This window comes from Pseudorasbora parva, chromosome 7 (assembly GCF_024679245.1).
Source record: "Pseudorasbora parva isolate DD20220531a chromosome 7, ASM2467924v1, whole genome shotgun sequence".
Taxonomy (NCBI): domain Eukaryota; kingdom Metazoa; phylum Chordata; class Actinopteri; order Cypriniformes; family Gobionidae; genus Pseudorasbora; species Pseudorasbora parva.
Genome location: NC_090178.1, coordinates 6,473,600 through 6,493,807, shown reverse-complemented (window position 1 = coordinate 6,493,807; position 20,208 = coordinate 6,473,600). Strand labels below are relative to the sequence as shown.

Genomic DNA, 20,208 nt, shown 5'->3' with positions numbered 1-20,208 from the left:
TTTAAATAGTGATAGATAATATTTACTCAGTGTAAACATAGCACTATTTTCAAATACTATTATTCATGGTCTTCGGAAGCAAATAAAAAGTGTGTGTGGGAGGGGGGGGGGGTCAGATTTTTTTTTTTTTTACTGGAGTAATGTTGGATGCCATTTACATTAAATACAAATATACTGCCGTCTACTAAACGATTTATTGGGTCAGACAAAATTACGTAAATCACGGAGTTATTTACCGTGGCTATAGAGTAAAGGTATAGATGCATGTCATCAAGTTTTGACGCAAATCCATCAGAGATTCGAATTCTCCTTTTGCCACACTCGCTCTACTCCCTTTTCCCATCACATATCAGATCGGAAAGGCATTTTTTTTTTAATAAAAATTGAGAAAATAATAGAAAAGGGGAAATAAAGCGTCTAACGTGTTTAATAATACGTGTTTCTCGGTTAGGGGTAGGTAAAAAGACGTGCTGAATTAGAGCCGATAAAAGTGAGTGTCCAGTATCATTGGTCGTAAAAAGTGGGTGGGTCTTGTCCCACACACACACACACACACACACGATGGTTCCGTTGCCCATGCTCTTATTACTCTTTGCAATAAGTAGTAGTTAGTTAGTTAGTTAGTTAAATAGTAGAAGTTAAATAGTGGTAGATATTATTTGCACCTGTGTTGTGCATTAAACGGTATGCAATAATAACGTGGTGTAAATTATGATATTTATTAAAATTATTAAACGGATGACACCTTATTGGGAAAATAAAGCCCTCCCTACCCCTAACCTGTAACATTTTTTTATTAAACAAATGTTAGACACTTTATTTCCACTTTTCTCATATTTTATAAATTTTTATTGAAAATAAAACGCCTTTCCGATCTGATATGTGATGGGAAAAAGGGGTAGCGCGAGTTCTGTAAAAGGCAGGTTCGAACTCTCGGGTCAATTTGTGCTAAAACTTTCTGCTATGCGCCATAATAATACATCTGAAAACACCTCATTTTGAGACCAGCACACCCATGGCCGAACAGATGGACATGAGAGCATTTGTTTTTTAAACAACGTGGCACTGGACGTGAATTTAATAACCGCGTTGGGCTTAAACTAGCACACAAAAAAAAACTTGTTTTGCGCCTGGTGTAGGAGAGGGCCCCATATCCTAAAAGTCTGCAATTGCGACTGATTTACCAAAGAATCCACAGTGAAATGTACCAAATAAAAATAAATAATGCTCAACTAAGACATTCACATTTCATTCAGTTGAAAATAAATAGGCACATTCCTAGCATTAGACTCCTTTAAAAGGTAATGTTATTGGTAGGCCTGTTTTGCTCTTCTCTCCTCGTCGTCTCACTAACAGGCCAGTGGGCGGAGCTAAAGTTACAATGATGAAGTAAACCTTGATCTTCTGCAGTGGCGGCCTTTCACCAATGTATTATAAGCACATTCCACAACGAGTTGTTTGCTGGGCTTTGTTAAAATTAAATCTGTTTTGGACTACATACATGGTATTCTATAGTATGGTGACCTCATGCATGTCAAAAGGATGGAACATTTGATTTCTCAGTTCATGACCCCTTTAAATACTTTGGTCAGTTCAAGAATGATTTATGTAATTTTATATTATTTATTTGAAAGTATTAATAGAGCAGTTTCTATCCTTTATTGTTCAATTGATTGAGGTTGAAAGGGGATTTACAAAGTAATTAGAAATAAGTAATGCAAAACTTTTAGAGAAAGTAATTAGCACAGTAATCGAATTACACCGGTGAAGATGTCATTAGTAGTTAGAAATGCATCGCTTTTTTTAGAGTAACTTACCGAACACTGCAATGACATTCAGACATTAGTGTGACTGAAGTGTCCAAATGCTTGATGAGGTCATTGTATTTGTGTACGCTTGATCGTGGTGAGGTTTTTTTAGGCTTGAGTTTTATTTAAGGTAGAATAAAATTCTTCAAACCACCAGACTTCTAAAGGATAATACGTTTGTGTGATCGTGCAGGGAACAGGGCTGATGCACATGTTTTTTAGTTTTTTTAATGACTTTTTATGATAATTTTTTTTCATAAGAATCTGTTGTGGTTGGTTTTCATATTTTAAGGCACCTAAACTTCACACATTTTCATCGTCAACAGCAACAGCAAGAGCTGCGGTTAAACTAAAGAACACAAAAAACACGAAGCTCACTACTCACAAAAGTCAAAGCAGCAAAGGACTTTCACAGCCAGACGTTCAGTGATCTTGTAATAAAACCATATTTTCTTTTTGTCTATTTATTATTAAAACAACAAAAATAATATTTTAATGCAAATTAAATTAAATTATCCAAAGTTTTTTTTTTAATTAATGAGAAAAAAAAATGAACAAAACAGCTTATAAATCATGAAAGTGAGGTTTTTTGTTGTTGTTTTTTTTAGTATAAAAAAAATCTGAATGTTTTCTCCAATGGGTAGGTTTATGATTATGAGATATAGTTTGTACAGTATAAAAAATAACTGTGTCTATACTGCCAAAAAACATGAAAACACATGCGTGTGTTTCAAATACAGTAGATGAATTGATTAATATCCATTATTACACAGTAATAAAGCACAAACATGATGAAAGGTTAAAAAACAAAACTTTAATAGTAAGCACAAAAAAAACGAATCAAGCTTACATTTACATTAAAGGAATAGTTCACCTAAAAAAGAAAATGATCCCATAATTTACTCGCCCTCAAGCCAACCTAGGTGTATACAACATTCTTCTTTCAGACGAATACAATCAGAGTTATATTAAGAAATGTCCTGGTTAATCCGAGTTTTATAATTGCAGTAAATGGGAGCCCAAAATTTGAAGCTCATAAAAGTGCATCCAATCATTATGAAAGAGCTCCACACGGCTCCAGGGTTAATAAAGGCCTTCTGAAGCAAACAATGGGTTTGTGTAAGAAAAATTAATTAACACGTTTTGAAGTAAAACATCTATATACTATGCTTCCATATATACAACCGCGCAGAAAGTGTAATGCCTCTCGCAGTTTAAAATGTTTACGCTACGTCTTACTTCAATAAAAAAATTAATCAAAAGTTGAATATAGAAGGTGGTACGCCGGAAGCTTGACATTTTATTTTATAACGTGTTAAATATGGATATTTTTCTAACATAACATTGATTTAGCTCAGAAGGCTTTTATTAACTCCCTGTAGGTTTATGGATTACTTTTATAATGGACGGATGCATGTTTTTGCGCTTCAAATTTTGGTCTGCCATTCACTGCCATTATTAGCCAGGACATTTTTTAATATATCTCCAAATGTATTCATCTGAAAGAATGTCATATAGACCTAGGATGGCTTTACGGTAAATCATGCTTGGGCGATTTTTCATTTTTGAGTGAACTAATCCTTCAAAGCATTTGGCAAACACTTTTATCCAAAGCGATTTACATTGCATTCAACATAAACATTTGCTCTATTCACATGCACACTGGGAATCAAACGCATGACGTTGTTATCATCGCTCTACCAGCTGAGCTACAGACAAAAAAAAACACATTAAACAATCATCTATATACAGATTCATCAGATGTTCAGCTTTTAACGTTCTAGAGAAATCCACCTCTCAAAGTGTTTCGTTGTCACTCTCGAATCAAATGTCTTGCTTGATAGAGATCAAGGGCTGTGTTGAAATGAAGAAAAATAAAAGGGCTTTCAAAGTGTTTGATAGTTCAGCATTTTTTGTCGATTTCAAACTGAAAACTTACCAGGGTGTTGAAATGAGTCCTGCATATTGCTTTACTCTCCCAGTAGATCAGAACCAGAGCCAGAATCAACTCGAACCCACACAACACGCCGACCACCACTCGTAGCCCTACAAACATGTGTTGCTGGAGGGAAAGGAATAATCATAACGGAGATAAAAAAAGTTTGATAGGTGGATGGATGGATGGATGGAACATGAATTAGGATGTTTAACACATTTTTATCATTAATTAGCATGTTATTAGCATAATTAGCACAGTGCTAGCATGAATTAGCAAATTTGCTAGCATGATTTAGAATATTACTAGCATTATTCAACATGTTGTTAGCATGACAGATAGACACTCATAGGATCGGTAAATAGTTTTTTGTAATTTGATGCAAAAGTAATATAATATGAAGTATTAGTCTTGTAAGTATACATACATACACACATATACAGTATATATATATATATATATATATATATATATATATATATATATATATATGTATATATATATATATATATATATATATACACACACACACACACACACAGATGTGCAAAAGTCTTAGGCACATTAATATCCACCCACCCCCCAAAAAATTTGTCAGTAGGTAACATCAGTTTACATTTTCAAACATTTATTTTGCTATTAATTGTAATAATCGATTCCAGTGAGATTTTTGTCTGCAGAAGGAGTCTGACAACAGCTGTTTGATCCACACGGAGATCTAATCTCACCATCATTGAATCTGTCTGGTATTACATTAATAAACTTTTTTTAAAAATGAGACAAAATCCACAAGAATTGCGACAACATCTCCAAGACGCTTGTAGAAACCCTCCTGTAGAGCTCCTGAAAAACTATGAGCAAGTATATCAGGACAAAGGCTGTTTAAAACACAAAGGGTGGTCTCGCCAAACACCGATTTGATTTAGTTATTAGGAGTTCATTGATAAATGAAATCTATTTCTGACATTATTTGTGAAAGCATTCTCACTTTATACAGCATTTCAACACAAGTGTCTAAAACTGTTCACAGTACTGGAGCTCTGCGGGAGGGTTTCTTCAAGCATCTCAGAGATGTTGTCGCAGTTCTTGTGATTTTTTTTTGGCAGTTTTTTCAGTTTCTTCATTTAATCACAGACGGACTCGATGATGGTGAGATCAGATCTCCGTGTGGCTCAAACAGCTGTTATCAGATTCTTTCTGCATACAAAAATCTCACTGGAATAGATTATTACAATTAATGGCAAAATAAATGTTTGAAAATGATACAAACTGATACAAAAATACTAACATGCCTAAGACTTTTGCACAGTACTATATATATATAACATATAGTTGACATGTAGTTGCAAAGTTACTTATAGTTAACGAAGACTTTAGTAACTTTACTATAGTAACTTTACTATTAAAGTTACTTATACACTGTAAAAAATTATTTAGAAAAAAAGTAACCTGGTTTCCTTAAAATTTTGAGTTCATTGAAATTAAAATTTTGAGTTAATACAATGAAACATTTTTGAGATTCGACAACCTTTATTAAAATATTATTAAAAGATTTTGTAAGCATATTGGGTAATTGTGTGTGTGTTATTTCTGATGATGCAGTGAAACATGCCAAATAGTGTTATTTTCATGATTTATCATTTTTTTATGTGGTTCAGTTACAATAATATTTTGAGTTTCTATTTATTAAACTAATTTCCTTTATTGTATCAACTCAAAGTTTTAATTTCAATAAACTCACAATTTTAAGGCAACCAGGTTACTTACTTTTTTAAGTTGAACCAACAAAAAACAACCAAAATTTTTTACAGTGTAGATACGAACCGAACCGTGTGTTTTGTGAACCGAGCTGCCCCTAATATGGACCTAAAACACAATCATCCGCTGCAGTTTTCATCCATTTTATTTATTGTTTTGGGTACTTATTTAAATGCATTTCTTTAAACAGACAGAGTCCATGCATTTATTGTTTTTGGCTTGGCTTTGCTCATTTGGGGACACTAAAATTATCATCCAAGTTATTCAACTAAATATAATTAGGCCATATTTAATTCTATAAACTATCCAAATCAAACTAGCCAAATCAAATTTTGTTGCAATATTGTCCTGTTTGACACTGTGAAGCTGCTTTGACACAGTCATCATTGTAAAAGCGCAATATAAATAAAGTTGATTGATTGATTGATTGAGTTAGTAGAATGTCTGAAGTGGACTATCAAAATAAAGTGTTACCATATATAAATAAAGGAAAATACAAAAAACTTTGCAGGATTTAAACCGTTAAAACATGTCATTACTATCCGCTTGTTAAGTCGTGACGTAAGGAACGCCATTTCTGTGTCCAAGCCTCAACTCGTTTCACTTGAGAATGCCATCGAAGGCCGTTTATGAGCGCTATTTTTTCATATTAAACATCAAACGTTTAAAAAAGTGAAACATTTTTAATACTTACAGTCTACACAACAGTCACTATGGTCACAGTGTTACAGATGTTAATATTTTAACGATTTATATATAATGAATCACTGTCTGGCCTTCTGGAATTTTGGTATGGAGAAAAAAGTTATAATTAAACCTTTTTGCAGTATTACACAACATTGTGTGTGTGTATTAGCACCGTTTGTAGATTTTCTTGTGGTATAAGATAGAGCGTTTGGACCCGGAAGCGCTGCCGCGTGACGTCAGACTTAACAACCGCATTGACTCTAATGGCCTTCTGGCAGTTTAAATTTGAATTTTGACAGTTGGAGTTTGAACAGTCTCGGCTCATTTGAATATTCAACCATTGAAAGTCAATGGGATTTTTCAGAGTTTTAGTAACCGTAAGTCTGATTAGTTAATAAAGATACAGAACATCTGAAGGTCTAGTTTGAGCTTGGTGGTAGTAGAGTTGAAGCTCTAGGACAAGTTAGTAATAATAATAATAATAAGTTTAAATAGCATTTGTCTTAAGCCAACTTAACAAGAGCACGTTTGCTACATGAGCATATAGCGGTACCTTTGAAATGGAGTCTGGGACGCTGCTGAACTGTAAAATAAAGTAAATCAATGAGATATATGCACAGCTCTGCAATTCTGTAAGTTATACAGTATATGGTTGAAAAATTACAAATAACATGTTGGCCTACTTGTTTATTAAATATTGAGCAGAGAACTAGAGCTGTGATGGACCAGAAAAGGCTGATAATGTTGAATATGAAGGACAGTTTCACCTTTCAGAACAAGAAGATAAATCATTCAGTTTAGTTTCCATCAAGATAAAAATTAGTTATGAACAATATTTGTCCGGACTTACCACGGGCATGAACGGAGACTTTCCGGCTGCAAATGTCAGAATGCCACTTGCAATGAACTAAACAACAGAGATTGTGTGAGAGATATGTGTGTGTGTACATGGATAAAACTTGAACATCAAAAATGAGCTGTGATAAAAACAAGGTCGCTATGTTCTCACCAGGGCACAAGGTAGGGCGTACACTAAATGAGCCAGATCGTATTCAACAGCAATGAGGCTGCCGACGCAAATGGCAAACACCCCGATGCTGAGCTGAGCCGCCTGAAACATCAGCAACATTCATACTCATAAATCTCATAAAATCACGTTGAGCATCTGGAGATTTCCAACTAAGGGTAACACTTTAGTTTAGGGTCCAATTCTCACTATTAACTTGTTTCTTAATTAGCATGCATATTACTAGGACATAGGCTGTTTATTAGTACTTATTAAGCACATATTAAAGGGATAGTTTACACAATACTGCCATTAATTATTTGCCCTCATGTCGTTCCGAACATGTTAGACATTCGTTCATCTTTGGAACACAAATGAGGATATTTTTGATGAAATCGGCAAGCTCTAACCTCTTCACAGAGAGCGATTTAATTACCACTTAAAGTAATTAGTAATTTCCAATAGTCCATGTGACTCCAGTGGTTCAACCTTAATGTTATAAACCAACAAGAATACTTTTTGAATGCAAATTAACCCAAAAATATTCAACATCTCTTCTCGTCTGTGTCATTCTCCTTCACTGTTGACAGAGTAAATACAGTGCAGAGCTTCCGAGTTCTACAACAGAACCATATGCTGCGTCCCAGTTTGCCTACTTATACTACGTCCTAAAAATATGTACTCTTTTTGTGAAGAAAAATTACTTTCGAGTGTATAGCAGAAAAGTAGGCAAGCTTTGGGATGTACTACTCCATCATCTTTAACAGACAACACTGTTGCTTAGTTACATGCATCCTGTCACCATTTAAACCGTATACTATATATGCATATACATATACATAACTATTTGTGGCAAGGGGGGCGTGGTTTAGCGAGGTCTGCAGCGGGAGAGAGAGACGCGGGACAAGCAGTAAGTGAGTGGGTTGGACGCAGATTAATAACACCTGTATCTTGTTCCAGTAATGGGCGTGGAGAGGGGATAAAACACCAGTGGAACCGGAGACCAGGGAGAGAGAGAGACGGACGGTTGATGCCCGAACCACAGAGACTGAGAAACTGGAAGCCGGAAGTGCCGACCTGGAAGTGATCGTTATATTTTGAGTTTGAGAGAAACCACACACTACTGAGTGTGCATTGAGTATTGAGTTACTAAATAAAGCAGCATCAACCGTCCAGCCGACCCCCATGTCCTCTTCCTCCCTCACATTCACGAACTTATTACACTGGTGCCGAAACCCGGGAAGGAAGCAGGACAGCGCCGCCGCCATGCAGACCTCGCTAAACCACGCCCCCCTTGCCACACTATTATTTAAGTTGCCCTGTCAATCATCGTCACAGTTAAAACCATTGGCCGTAAAAAATGGACGACGCGTCTTCACTACCTTCCACTGAAAAAAAGTGAAGCCGCCAACATCCGAATATGGCGATGACATCTTGCACAGATTTGGGACTGAGTCTGCACTCTGCACAGTAGTAATCGCGGGACCAGAGTCTGCACAGTAGAGAGCCGGAAGTAGAGCTCCCTCACACTCTCGCAGATGCAGAACAGTTCATTATGTTGGTGTGAAATAAACCACTATGGAAATGTAGAAATTAAAGCTAAATAAAATCCTCTGACTTCACTCAGAGAAGCCGTCAATCATGACATCACACCCCCATTTTTATAGCGTCAAATAACTAATTAAAACCAAACTTATTTAAAAATTACCACTTGAAGTGAAATCATTGTGATAAAAACTGCCTACAATGACAGAAACCTAGCCTGACAAGCCAGACCCACATCAAGATGTTTGGTCTGGAAACTCACCATTGACAGCTCAATCCGAGGGGCGGGATGAACGGTTGTCTTTCAAACTCCCTCTGCACGCGATAGGATAGCGCTACAACCAACCAGAGCACCGAAGGTGAAGCAGAGCTCGTTGACAGATTAAACTTTAAACAGATTTAACGGCAAAACTCAGAACACATCTTCCCTTCTTAAGAATGACTTCAGTGCCGTTCTTTTCTCAGAGAAAAGCTTAACTCCAAGTCTTCCAGAGTCACGGCCAAAGCTGATTCGAAAGACCGCCGCTCGCCAGCTTCTGTGTTTACTAGTAACACACAATCGCAACTCGGCTGTCATTATGTTAAGCCCCGCCCACCGACTCTATACACGATGTGATTGGCCCGACCAGAGTTTGGCGTTTACAGCTCAGAAGTGTATTGAGAGTTGCTAGACGACACTCGCGGCAGATTAGATTTGCTGCCGCTAGGGTGCGTCTAGATTTCTAGGCTAACAGAAACCAACTTTGTGATTGTGGGCAATATCAGTCGTAAGAGTGTGCACGCATCTGCACTCCGAATTGGGACAATTAACATACTACGATTTGGGACACACTCATTCTATTTTCCATATATATATAGACTGTAAAAAAAATTCAGATCTCCAATAAAATGTTCTAGTGACTGATTACATTGGATTGGTCCGTGAACATTCAAGAGCATAAGCATCTACAACCGTAGCAAGACTCAGGTATGAATAGAAAATCTATATATGAAATAGACTTCAGTAGATTTTGCTAAACTAACACAATACAACAAGAAGAAGGCATCAGCTGACATTAAAGTCACAATAGTAAAAGTAAAAACATTAAAATGACCGTAGTAAAAACATGTAATATTGAGTTAACACATAAAAAAAAACACTCAAACCAAAACCTTCTCACCTGTAAAAGGTTATCCAATTTAATTTAAAATCTTAGCGGTTTCACAACCCAAAAACTGCCCAATGATGTCATCATTGACTCTTACTGTGAGTGACGACACACTGACCACGCCTACGTGTCTGGGGCGGTCGAATGAGGGATCTATGGGCAGAACGGTGGCTCACCATTGGCTCCTGCGTCAGCATTACACGCATGCATTGAGGTGCTCATGTGAACAGCGTCGGCCAATGGTAAGCCGGCGTTCTGATGTAACTCGGAAAGGCTATCTACTATTTTCGTCGGTTCATAAAATTAAGGTTGAACCACTGTAGTCTCATGGACTATTTTAACGATGTCTTTGCTGCCCAAAAAAATGTCTTACAGGTTTGGAACGACATGAGGGTGAGTAATTAACGACTGGATTTTAATTTTTAGATGAACTATCCCTTTAATGCCTTATTCTGCATGATCATATTCTACATCCTTTAATCCTACCCAATACCTAAATTTAACAACTGCTTTACTAAATATTACTATTTAATATAAATATTTTTTGAGGCAAAAGTCATAGTTAATAGTGGACCCTAAACTAAAGTGTGACCGAACTAAGGGCATTCTAGGTGACTAGTGAAATGTAAGTGAATGAGTGTCATTGATCATGTGACTTTTTGTCAGATTTTCTTCTCCTGGAGCTCAAGATGCTCTTCAGATTCTCTCAAATCATGCTAGAAAAAATAATCATCATGTTTTGTTCATGCTCCAAATACTGAGTTATCATATTCTTTAACTCCAGGAATGAAAAATGTGTTACATTGAAATGGAAAGAAGCATTTGCACTGGTGTTCTCAGACTTTTGATGTACAAATGGGTGTATTATTTAATACATTTGATTTTTACATTTAGTGGATGCATTTGCATGATGACATATAAATGTTAATCTTTTGGAATCAGGGTCAGAAATTAACCAGCAGCCAGGCCAAAAATACCACTGAAACTCCCCAAATGCCCCAGAAATGTAACATGTGCAGCAAAAAAGAAAAAAAAGAAGTGAATTGATGTTTATTTTCTGTTATGCACCATCTGATGTATTTTAAGATAATCTATTCTGTCAAGTGCCTCTGCAACTTCTAAACTAAAGTAAAACTAAAATTAACTCATAAAAACAGTGACTACATCAAAATCCACAGTGATGGTAGACAGTAGAGGGTTTGTATGTTTAGAAAAATAAAGGTAAAAAATGCACCTATAGGCAAATATATGAGCCCCTTAATAAATCAAAAAAAAATCTGACATTTTGTATTTGACTCTATAATGCATTTAAATCTTATACGTACCCCGAGTTCCTTTGGTCGTCCTCTAAGAAAAACCTTGTAAGCATCTTTGAAGACGCAGGTGAACTTCTCGGGCATCAGCTGCCCTTCTCTCGCGTTCCTGATGTTTCCCAGAGGAATGCTGATGACCATACAGTCATCCGGCTTAAACGTGTACCGCATTTGTCTGTCATTTGAAAGGAATATTGTTACTTGACAATGGATCAAAAAGGAAGGAACCAACATTCAGTAGTTCAAATGTGATCGGGAGAGATTGAAGTTGGGTCGCAGAGGCAGAAACTCTCTCTGTTAACTCTCTGGTGCTCTCACTCACTTATGATGGAAAAATGTTATGTTTTTTAAGAGAATGTTTTACTTCATCGGAATGGTCCGCAACTTGGTAAAGGTTGTGGCACTTGCTGTGTGAAAAAAAAAAAAAATCATGGACATGATCCAAAAAGGGTAAATGGAGGGGTACAAAGAATTTCATCTAGTGGAAGTGTTTGTTACTGCACACAGATTCTTACTGAAAGCTCATTTTGTAAAATATTAATCTCAAATTTGGAACACAGCTTGTTTAGATTATTTTTGACTGACTTGGAACAATACCAGAGGGTTAAACTCTCACGAGTTCCAGATGCCAAAACATTACACTTTATTTGACAAAGCAACAAAGCCGAGATGCCAGCTGATCATCTGTACAAATTTGCATTTTTATACCATTCTGTTATCATCCGTTACCCAATGAGTGTATGAGTGTATTTAATCTATTTTTGGCAGTGTTTGCTAAAGTCCTCTAAAGCTAAAGTGTTTGCTAAATGTCTCCTTCATTACGTACCTCACTGTAAGGTAAGATACACACCATACGCATGGCTTTCAAGATCCAGGATACTCCACAAGTACATTTTACATGTAGTCTTCTTATCCAATATAAATATCTAAACCTTCTAAAATTAAGATACATTTACTTGTATCTTAATTTTACCTTAACAAATAATCAAAATTAAGTGCACGGCATCAACATCTAACAATGTAACAATACATATCTGTCAATGGGGTGTTTTCCATTTTAATTAAGTTACATTTTCTGACTCCATAGCCAGATCTTTGTTGTTTAAAGCATACACTCACGCTGTAAAAATTGTTGTTTTTTGTTGGTTTAACTTAAAAAAGTAAGTAACCTGGTTGCCTTAAAATTTTGAGTTCATTGAAATTAAAATTGAGTTAATACAATGAACATTTTTTGAGATTCGACAACTTTTATTAAAATATTATTAAAAGATTTTGTAAGTATATTGGGTAATTGTGTGTGTTTTATTTCTGATGACGCAGTGAAACATGCCAAATAGTGCTATTTTCATGATTTATCAAATTTTTTATGTGGTTCAGATACAATAATATTTTGAGTTTCTATTTATTAAACAAATTTCCTTCATTGTATCAACTCAAATTTTTAATTTCAATAAACTCAAAATTTTAAGGCAACCAGGTTACTTACTTTTTAAAGTTAAACCAACAAAAAACAACATTTTTTACAGCGTGAGTGTATGCTTTAAACAACAAAGATCTGGCTATGGAGTCAGAAAATGTAACTTAATTCAAACGGAAAACACCCCATTGACAGATATATACTTTAAAAAGTGTCTCAAACGACCCCAAACGATTTAGAAAATGCCCAGACTGTTTCACATGTCTACAGGAAGTCTGAGGTTAATATGCAACTTTTAGCTGATAAATGAAAGAGATCCAGTTATCAGGAGGTCTGATAAAAACAGAGTTCGACACATCAACAACACAGTGAAAAGTGGTAACCTGCATTATGTTTTACTCTTAAATGTAGTTTTGTTGGTGTAACCTAACATATTTAGGTGATTCGGTAATGTTAAATAAAAGTATTGATTTGAATCAAATAAATTAATTTAGAAGTCGCCACTTGAATCAGATTTTTAGGTTGGCATGCACTGCTAAGGCCCGATCCCTCTGACTCTCACTCTATGAATCTATAAGAGGCGTTTGTGTTTTAGGTAAAGAGTCTTTTAGTGGAAAATAAACTTACCGAATGAAGTGTGTGAAGTTCAGATGAAGTTTCTGCAGGTTTGTCTGCTTAGCAGAAGTTCATATGTGAAACGCAGCTCAGATCATCAGTTCTCACATCACAGTTCCTTCTTCTTTTTTTTTGACCAACCACATGAAAGTGGCTTGTCGTGTAAACCAAGAAAAAAAAAAAACACTTAAGTGACAAACGATGATCTTTTCTCAGCTATAATACGGAAGAAGGACTCAGCTCGGTAAGATCAACTCATGAAGCGTTGCATTTTATATGTATTTTTGTATAACAAAATATATACAAAAAACTGTATATGCAAAAAACTGTAAGTTTATATTTACAAAGCTAAACATGGCTATGGTAAGGATGAATATTGGAACATTCGAATATGGGAATAACTATTAAATTCATATTTATGGTTACACATTATTTACAGGGTAATTATACATTTAAGTAATGAGTAATAGCCTATATTCATCTACATGTACTTGGGGTTAGGGTAGGATTAGGGTTTAGTTTAGGCATCAAATTATGCCTAATATATAGTTATTACTGTGTAAAATATGTAAGAAGGACACATTAAAACAAAGCATTGCCGTATTTATTTATTTTCACATTTCTTTTTGGATTAGACTATTTCTGAAAAAAATGGTGGAATGAAGACTGTTCTATTTCTGTTTAGTTTTCTCTCTTATTTGAGTTTGCTTGTGTGTGTATTTTCTTGCAGTCATTGAGAACATGGCTAAAGCAAATATTGCGATGGATATTCAGCGACACGAGGACTCTTTAGGAGCAGGAGCAGGAGCAGGAGGACGCGGGGATGAAGGGCCGCTCATCAAGTACTACCGCGCCAGTGAAGCGCTGCCGGGCACAGTGCCAGCCCTGCACGGGCTCCTCAAGAAGGGACCCGCCACCTGCGCGGTAACCCAAAACAACATCCACTTCAGCTCTTGATTTACAGCAATCACATTACTTCAGTTGAGCTCTTGCGAAATAACCAACAGAAAATAACTCATGCTGAATAAGTAGCCTAACTTAGCTGTTGATGCATCGCCAGGGAATGTTAGTCAAAAACAATCGATTGCTACACTCTTTAAAAACGCTCTATATAACCTTAAAGGATTATGTCAGCACTTAAGCTTGTATGGGTTCCCATTATTTGATAATTTTATGGATTTATTTTTTTATAATTAGGCCTTTATCATTCTAATTCAATTTTATGAATTAAGCAGCTCGTAAATATACTTTAGCAGTAAAAACTAATTAAAATAGCCTGGTAAACATTAGGGCTGGGTAAAACATATCGATTTCTTGATTTTAATCGATTCTCGTTTTTCCCAGTATCGATTCTTAAATCCCAAGAATCGAGTGGCTATCTTTCCTGTTTTCAGTTGATGCTTTGTTCGCTATTTTTGGTATGAAACAAGTCTCAGATTTCAAATGCTGTATGTTACTACGAAATAATTTTTTTAATTAATACCGCTTAATTTTGATGTGACAGATCGAGCGCCTCAGTTCACAAAAAGCGGCACGTTAACTCATCTCCTCCGCTTTAATACCTGTTACAGCACGAAATAAACATGAATAAACATATGAAGGTGTTGAAGGATAAAGTACAACTTACCAAATTCTGTATCATGTGTCCTGCTCAATCAGTGTTTCAACCGCAGAAAAACAATAACAGCTTAATTTTACGTCACATTTACTCCTGAAAAATGAACCTATATCATGCCTATGCACAATATTATATTTTATTATTCCATATATAATGCATGTTTGAATATATTCATAAAGTTGACAGTCAGTTTAATCAATACACTGTAAAAAAAATATGGTTGGCTTAACTTAAAAAAGTAAGTAACCTGGTTGCCTTAAAATTTTGAGTTTATTGAAATAAAAAATTGAGTTTATACAATGAAGGAAATTTGTATAATAAATAGAAACATAAAATATTATTGTACCTGAACCACATAACAAATGTGATAAATCATGAAAACCATGTCTCACTGCGTCATCACAAATAAAACACACAATTACCAAATATGCTTACAAAACCTTTTAATAATATTTGAATAAAAGTTGTCGATTCTCAAAAATGTTCATTGTATTAACTAAAATGTTTAATTTCAATGAACTCAAAATGTTAAGGCAACCAGGTAACCTTAACTAAAGTTTTTTTTTCAGTGTAGTAATGATGTAGCCTATACCAACAACTGACCATGTAGGCCTACCGTAGCTCATATCCTATCTACAATAATAGTCATCAAATCAAATCTGAATCAAATTGCAAGCTTGTCAATCAAAATCGAATCGAATGCTTGTCAATCAAAATCGAATTGAATCGGGAAATGTGTGTCAATGCCCAATCCTAGTAAACATTTAAGACATTTCTCCTTATATAGAACATTTTTGGCTCTTTAAAATCGAGTCAATACCCCAGTTCTATAACCCCAGTGAACCATTCAAGAGTGAGTTCAATGCGGCTGCTGGGACATTGCTAGGTTTTCTTTTTAATACAGTTTGTGAATAAATAAACTGCACAAAGTAAGAACAGTGCAAGGGTTTAGACTGTAAATCTACCTTTGGAGTCAGACATGTTTGGTGCGAGTTTGTACATGAAATTGTCAAAACAAAAATGTGATTAAGGTGCTTTATTTTTACTGTAGGCCGTGCAAACATCCAGTGGGATCCTGAGTTTTGGAGTAGGGGTCGTATTTGCAGCATCATTCGGGATCGATAATAATCTACTGACCTTATTCCGAGTGCCAATCGTTACTGGGATAATGGTGAGCTTAATTTGCCTCTGCTTCCATCTTTAAAATATTTTGTACCAGTTTAATTGTGCAGTGCATGCATGAATGTTCATAATAACATCGCATTTTAGATTCTGACACTCATTGCATAACACTAATTAATTGTTTTGAGTAGGCACACTTAAATTAAACTAATTCATTAAATCAACTGAACTTTTATTAGTAATTAGAACTTTCTTTTTCTTTTGAGTTTACAAAACTGACACATTTTAAATAATCAAAATAGTTTCATTTAATTTGGACAAACTTAAATTTAAACTGAAAATATTTCCCAGCATGCTGTGCCATGACACTCAAAAGAGAGAGTAAATGTTAAGTGTTATATAGTTTGTGTAGCCTGACAAACCAGACCCACATCAAGATGTTTGGTCTGGAAACTCACCATTGAGAGCTCAATCCGAGGGGCGGATAAACGGTTGTCTTTCAAACTCCCTCGGCACGCGATAGGATAGCGCTACAACCAACCAGAGCAACGAAGGTGAAGCAGAGCTTGTTGATAGATTAAACATTCGCCCTATCCGGTCGGCAAAACTCCGAACACATCTTCCCTTTTTAAGAATGGGAAGAACTTTTTAAGAACTTCAGTGCCGTCCTTTGTTCTTTTCTCCAAGGGCCCTATTTTAACGTTCTGAAACGCAAGTGTCAAAGCGTTAAGCGCAAGTAACTTTGTGGGCGGGTCTCGGCGCTGTTGCTATTTTCCCGGCGGGATAAATGGCTCTTGCGCCCGGCGCAAATCTAAAATGGGTTGGTCTGAAGTAGCTTCATTATTCATAGGTGTGGTTTGGGTGTAACGTGAATAAACCAATCAGAGCGGCATCCAACATTCCCTTTAAAAGCAGGTGCGCAAGTTCCATTATGGATTGCTATTATTATGGCGTATTTACCAGGCGCACACCAGGAGCGGTTCACAGCCGAGGAGACTGATGTTCTTGTAAGAGCCGTGAAAGACAGATGTCCTTATATACATCTATGTCTTGCCACTGTTGGGCAAACAGGTCTGATCCTTAATTACTACAATTAGCCTGAATAATTTGTAAGCTAGATTTATGCCTATTTTTTCACATCTTCGTGGCACACCACAATGATTTCCGTCATCTCATGTGTTAATATTTTTTTAGTGTAACAATTTATGATTTGCAAAAATAACTGTTGCATCTGTGTAGATTACATGAGCAAAGTGTATGCGCGTTGTGCACGCTATACATTATGGTCAAGCATGCGCCCTTAAAATAGCATAATGAACAACTGACCTAAAACTAGGTTTTTTCTGGTCAGTGGCGCAACTGTTTAATGTAACAGCAAAATAGCACCAGGGATTGTTTGCGCCAGAACACGCCTCCTTTTTTGCGCTGAACCGCCCAGGGAGCGCAAGTTCATTCACTAGTTTAGCGACGTGCTTCTGTGGAGGGAAAAGCGCGCTTTGCGCGGATGCAAAATAGGAATGACACATGCGTCGGTGTACAAAGTCAATTGCGCTGGGTGCAAGATAGGGCCCCAAGTCTTCCAGAGTCGCGGTCAAAGCTGATTCGAAAGACCGCCGTTCGCCAGTTTCTGTGTTTACTAGTAACACGCAAACGCAACTCGGCCGTCATTATGTTAAGCCCTGCCCACCGACTCTATACACGATGTGATTGGCCCGACCAGAGTTTGGTGTTTACAGCTCAGAAGTGTATTGAGAGTTGCTAGACGACACTCGCGGCAGATTAGATTTGCTGCCGCCAGGGTGCGTCTAGATTTCTAGGCTATAATTTGTGTGCACAATTGATGTTAAGTGGGAAATTTAAGTGTTTTTTTGTGGGGGTGGGGTACCATCATGGTGACGAGTGGACAAGTTTCCACAACTAAAAATACAATAATAATTATAATATATATAATTAACAGTAGTAATATAGTAATTCAAATGTATACAAGAATACAAAATAAAAATCTGCAAGTTCTGCTTACTCAAACATTTTGATGTTATTTTTGGAGTTTTGTCAACTTATTTGGGTTTACAGTGTACAGAAAATAAAACATTTACTCACCAGTAATGTTAATTACTCGAAACAACAAAAGGATGCACCCTAAACCCGCTTTTCTTTCGTCTTCAGTTTGTAGTGGCTGGAATCCTGTCTAATCTTCTGTACAAAAGCCCTGGACTTCTACAGGTTAGTGTGTGCATTTAATAAGCACAGTCTTTGGAAAGTGCAAGCATTAATCAGTAGTTTTATTTTTAACAGACTTGCTTTGTAGCCAACATCGTATGTCTGGCGGTGTCTGGGCTCGGAGTGATTCTTCTAGCCATTGATCTTCATCCAGCTGCAGATGAAATCCAGTACAAGGTAGAAGGGCTTCACATTTTGTCTTTCCTCTCGTTTTATTAAATGCATACATTTGACAGCAATACTGCATGTTAACATGTTTGATTATATATTTTAAAGTTAAATGTGCCAAATAAAGACTGTAGGGCCTTGTGTGAATATCATGAAAACAACCAGTGTCAAAATCAAATTTTATAATCAAACACATTATAAATAAAATAGCTTAAAAATATAATTGATAAATATAAAAGACTGATAGATAATGGGTTGTTTTTATTTCATTAAATCATTAAATCTAACTTACTGGAAATATAACAAATTCTACCAATGTATAAATAGAAATACACCTAAAAAAACAACATTTGTATATAACTTTTTTTTCCGGTAACAATTTAGGTTAGGGTCTAATTCTCACTAATATCTAGTTGCTTTAGAATATTGCAATAAATACTAGAATATTGTCTGTTTATTAGCACTTATAAATCACATATTATTCTGCATGACTTAATCCTACCCAATACCTCAACTTAACTACATTACTAACTATTAAAACGCAGTTTATTGGAACAAAATGTTGTAGTTTATAGTGATAATTGGACCCTGATCAAAAGTGTGACCCTTTTAAGCATTACAGTGGGAATTTGTTCGGTAATTTTTGAAAATCTCATAAAAAGTTTAGAATGAAAATCGAAAATAAAAATAGGCTTTATGCAAAATGTTACTTCTTTTGAGGTCAATATGGCCTGAACATGTTTTTTAAAGGTTTTGCAAAATTGTTCCCTTATTAAACAGAATGTATTGATCCAGGTTGCCATTGGTTGTGAGATTGTTGTGAGATGTTATCGGTGTGTGTTTGCGTCCTGCAGATGGAGGTGCTGGTGCTGTGTGTGACTCTGATGGACATGCTCATCGCCGCAGTGCTAATATACTGGTTTTACAGAGAGAGACGTGACCATAAGCAGTGATTGCACCTTCTCCTGTGTTTGCAGCTCTGTCTTCAGCTCTGTGCTGTTTGAGCTCATCGTTTCTCACAAGGTTTCGCAACATTAATAGAATTCATGTATTTAAAAAAGCAGAAGTGGTAATCACCACTAAATTCTCCTTCCTTGTTGCGAAGCTTTTCCTGAAATTCAGTCATGGGAAGTCTCTGACTGAGGAGAATGAGAGGTGAAGCTATAGCAGATTTGACTTTTAATGGGACTTGTTAGTAAATGCCAGTAAAATACAGCAGTTCTTATACTAGAATAAAGCATTGATCCTGCCTCTGAGCCTCACCACTGCTACTTGCAGCTTTATTTGTTCATGTGTTTGAGCATTTTATTACCTGTAAAGCTGGAAAGTATTTTTCTGTACATATTTTCACATTTATACACTGAATTTAATGTATTTTCTGTATATGAGTTAATAAAACAGCATCTTAATAAATTACAGTATTCAATACAGCTTTTTTTACTGTTTTATTTTCAAAGTAAAAAGATGGACTCAGTCCTTAATAAAAATGCAATCCTCAACGGATTTAATTAGTAGTGCCAGTACTCTCAGCTATTTGTACAGATCAAGTGTCGAGTGGTGAATCTGTCTCTGCCGTGCCAATGAATCTTAAAGTGAGGAAAGTTACAATAAAACGCTTGAAATAATTTACATCCGTGGCCTTGTAACGCACGGTCCGATAATGTAGCAGCACCGGTGAGGCGTTTCATTCATCCTCATCAGCGAGGCTCCGGACGATTATCAGAAGCTATGAAATGTCTCAGTGCATACGAGCGCCGCCTGTCCGAACACGGCGTCCAACATTCACAGTCCAACAGCTGCTCTTCCCGTCACTCCGTCTCGATGGATTCACAGCTTTGAAAAAAACA

General features: G+C 36.1%; 3 protein-coding genes across 8 annotated transcripts in view; 1 reads left to right on the top strand and 2 right to left on the bottom strand.

Annotated features, from left to right (window-relative positions):
* Positions 1-2,602: 2,602 nt before the first annotated feature.
* On the bottom strand, positions 2,603-13,365 carry LOC137082595 (B-lymphocyte antigen CD20). Its single transcript, XM_067447880.1, has 9 exons — positions 13,246-13,365; positions 11,214-11,376; positions 7,199-7,300; positions 7,040-7,096; positions 6,873-6,956; positions 6,743-6,772; positions 3,748-3,870; positions 3,603-3,662; positions 2,603-3,517 (listed from the first exon to the last, which is right to left on the bottom strand). Exons 2-8 carry the CDS (start codon positions 11,370-11,372, stop codon positions 3,633-3,635), a joined length of 585 nt encoding a protein of 194 aa, XP_067303981.1. The 5' UTR covers positions 11,373-11,376; positions 13,246-13,365; the 3' UTR covers positions 2,603-3,517; positions 3,603-3,632.
* si:ch211-269k10.4 (uncharacterized protein LOC100150242 homolog) lies at positions 12,944-19,791 on the top strand. Of its 2 annotated transcripts, none has more exons than XM_067447882.1 (6): positions 12,944-12,996; positions 13,964-14,157; positions 15,903-16,022; positions 18,140-18,196; positions 18,269-18,370; positions 19,216-19,791. In XM_067447882.1, the coding sequence occupies exons 2-6, from the start codon at positions 13,975-13,977 to the stop codon at positions 19,312-19,314; spliced, it is 561 nt and encodes a 186-aa protein (XP_067303983.1). In that variant the 5' UTR covers positions 12,944-12,996; positions 13,964-13,974; the 3' UTR covers positions 19,315-19,791. The 2 variants fall into 2 exon arrangements, with proteins under 2 accessions (XP_067303983.1, XP_067303982.1); XM_067447881.1 differs by lacking the exon at positions 12,944-12,996 and adding an exon at positions 13,359-13,477.
* The window catches only part of zgc:158766 (uncharacterized protein LOC100009641 homolog), a 93,925-nt gene continuing 93,506 nt past the window's right edge, over positions 19,790-20,208 (bottom strand). For all 5 annotated transcript variants that reach the window (XM_067447874.1, XM_067447873.1, XM_067447875.1 and 2 more), the window contains one exon: positions 19,790-20,194. Coding sequence is in view for 1 of the 5 variants with exons in the window: in XM_067447877.1 (XP_067303978.1) it covers positions 20,189-20,194 (6 nt within the window). In the remaining 4 variants the exon portion in view is untranslated. The remainder of the gene's footprint in view (positions 20,195-20,208) is intronic.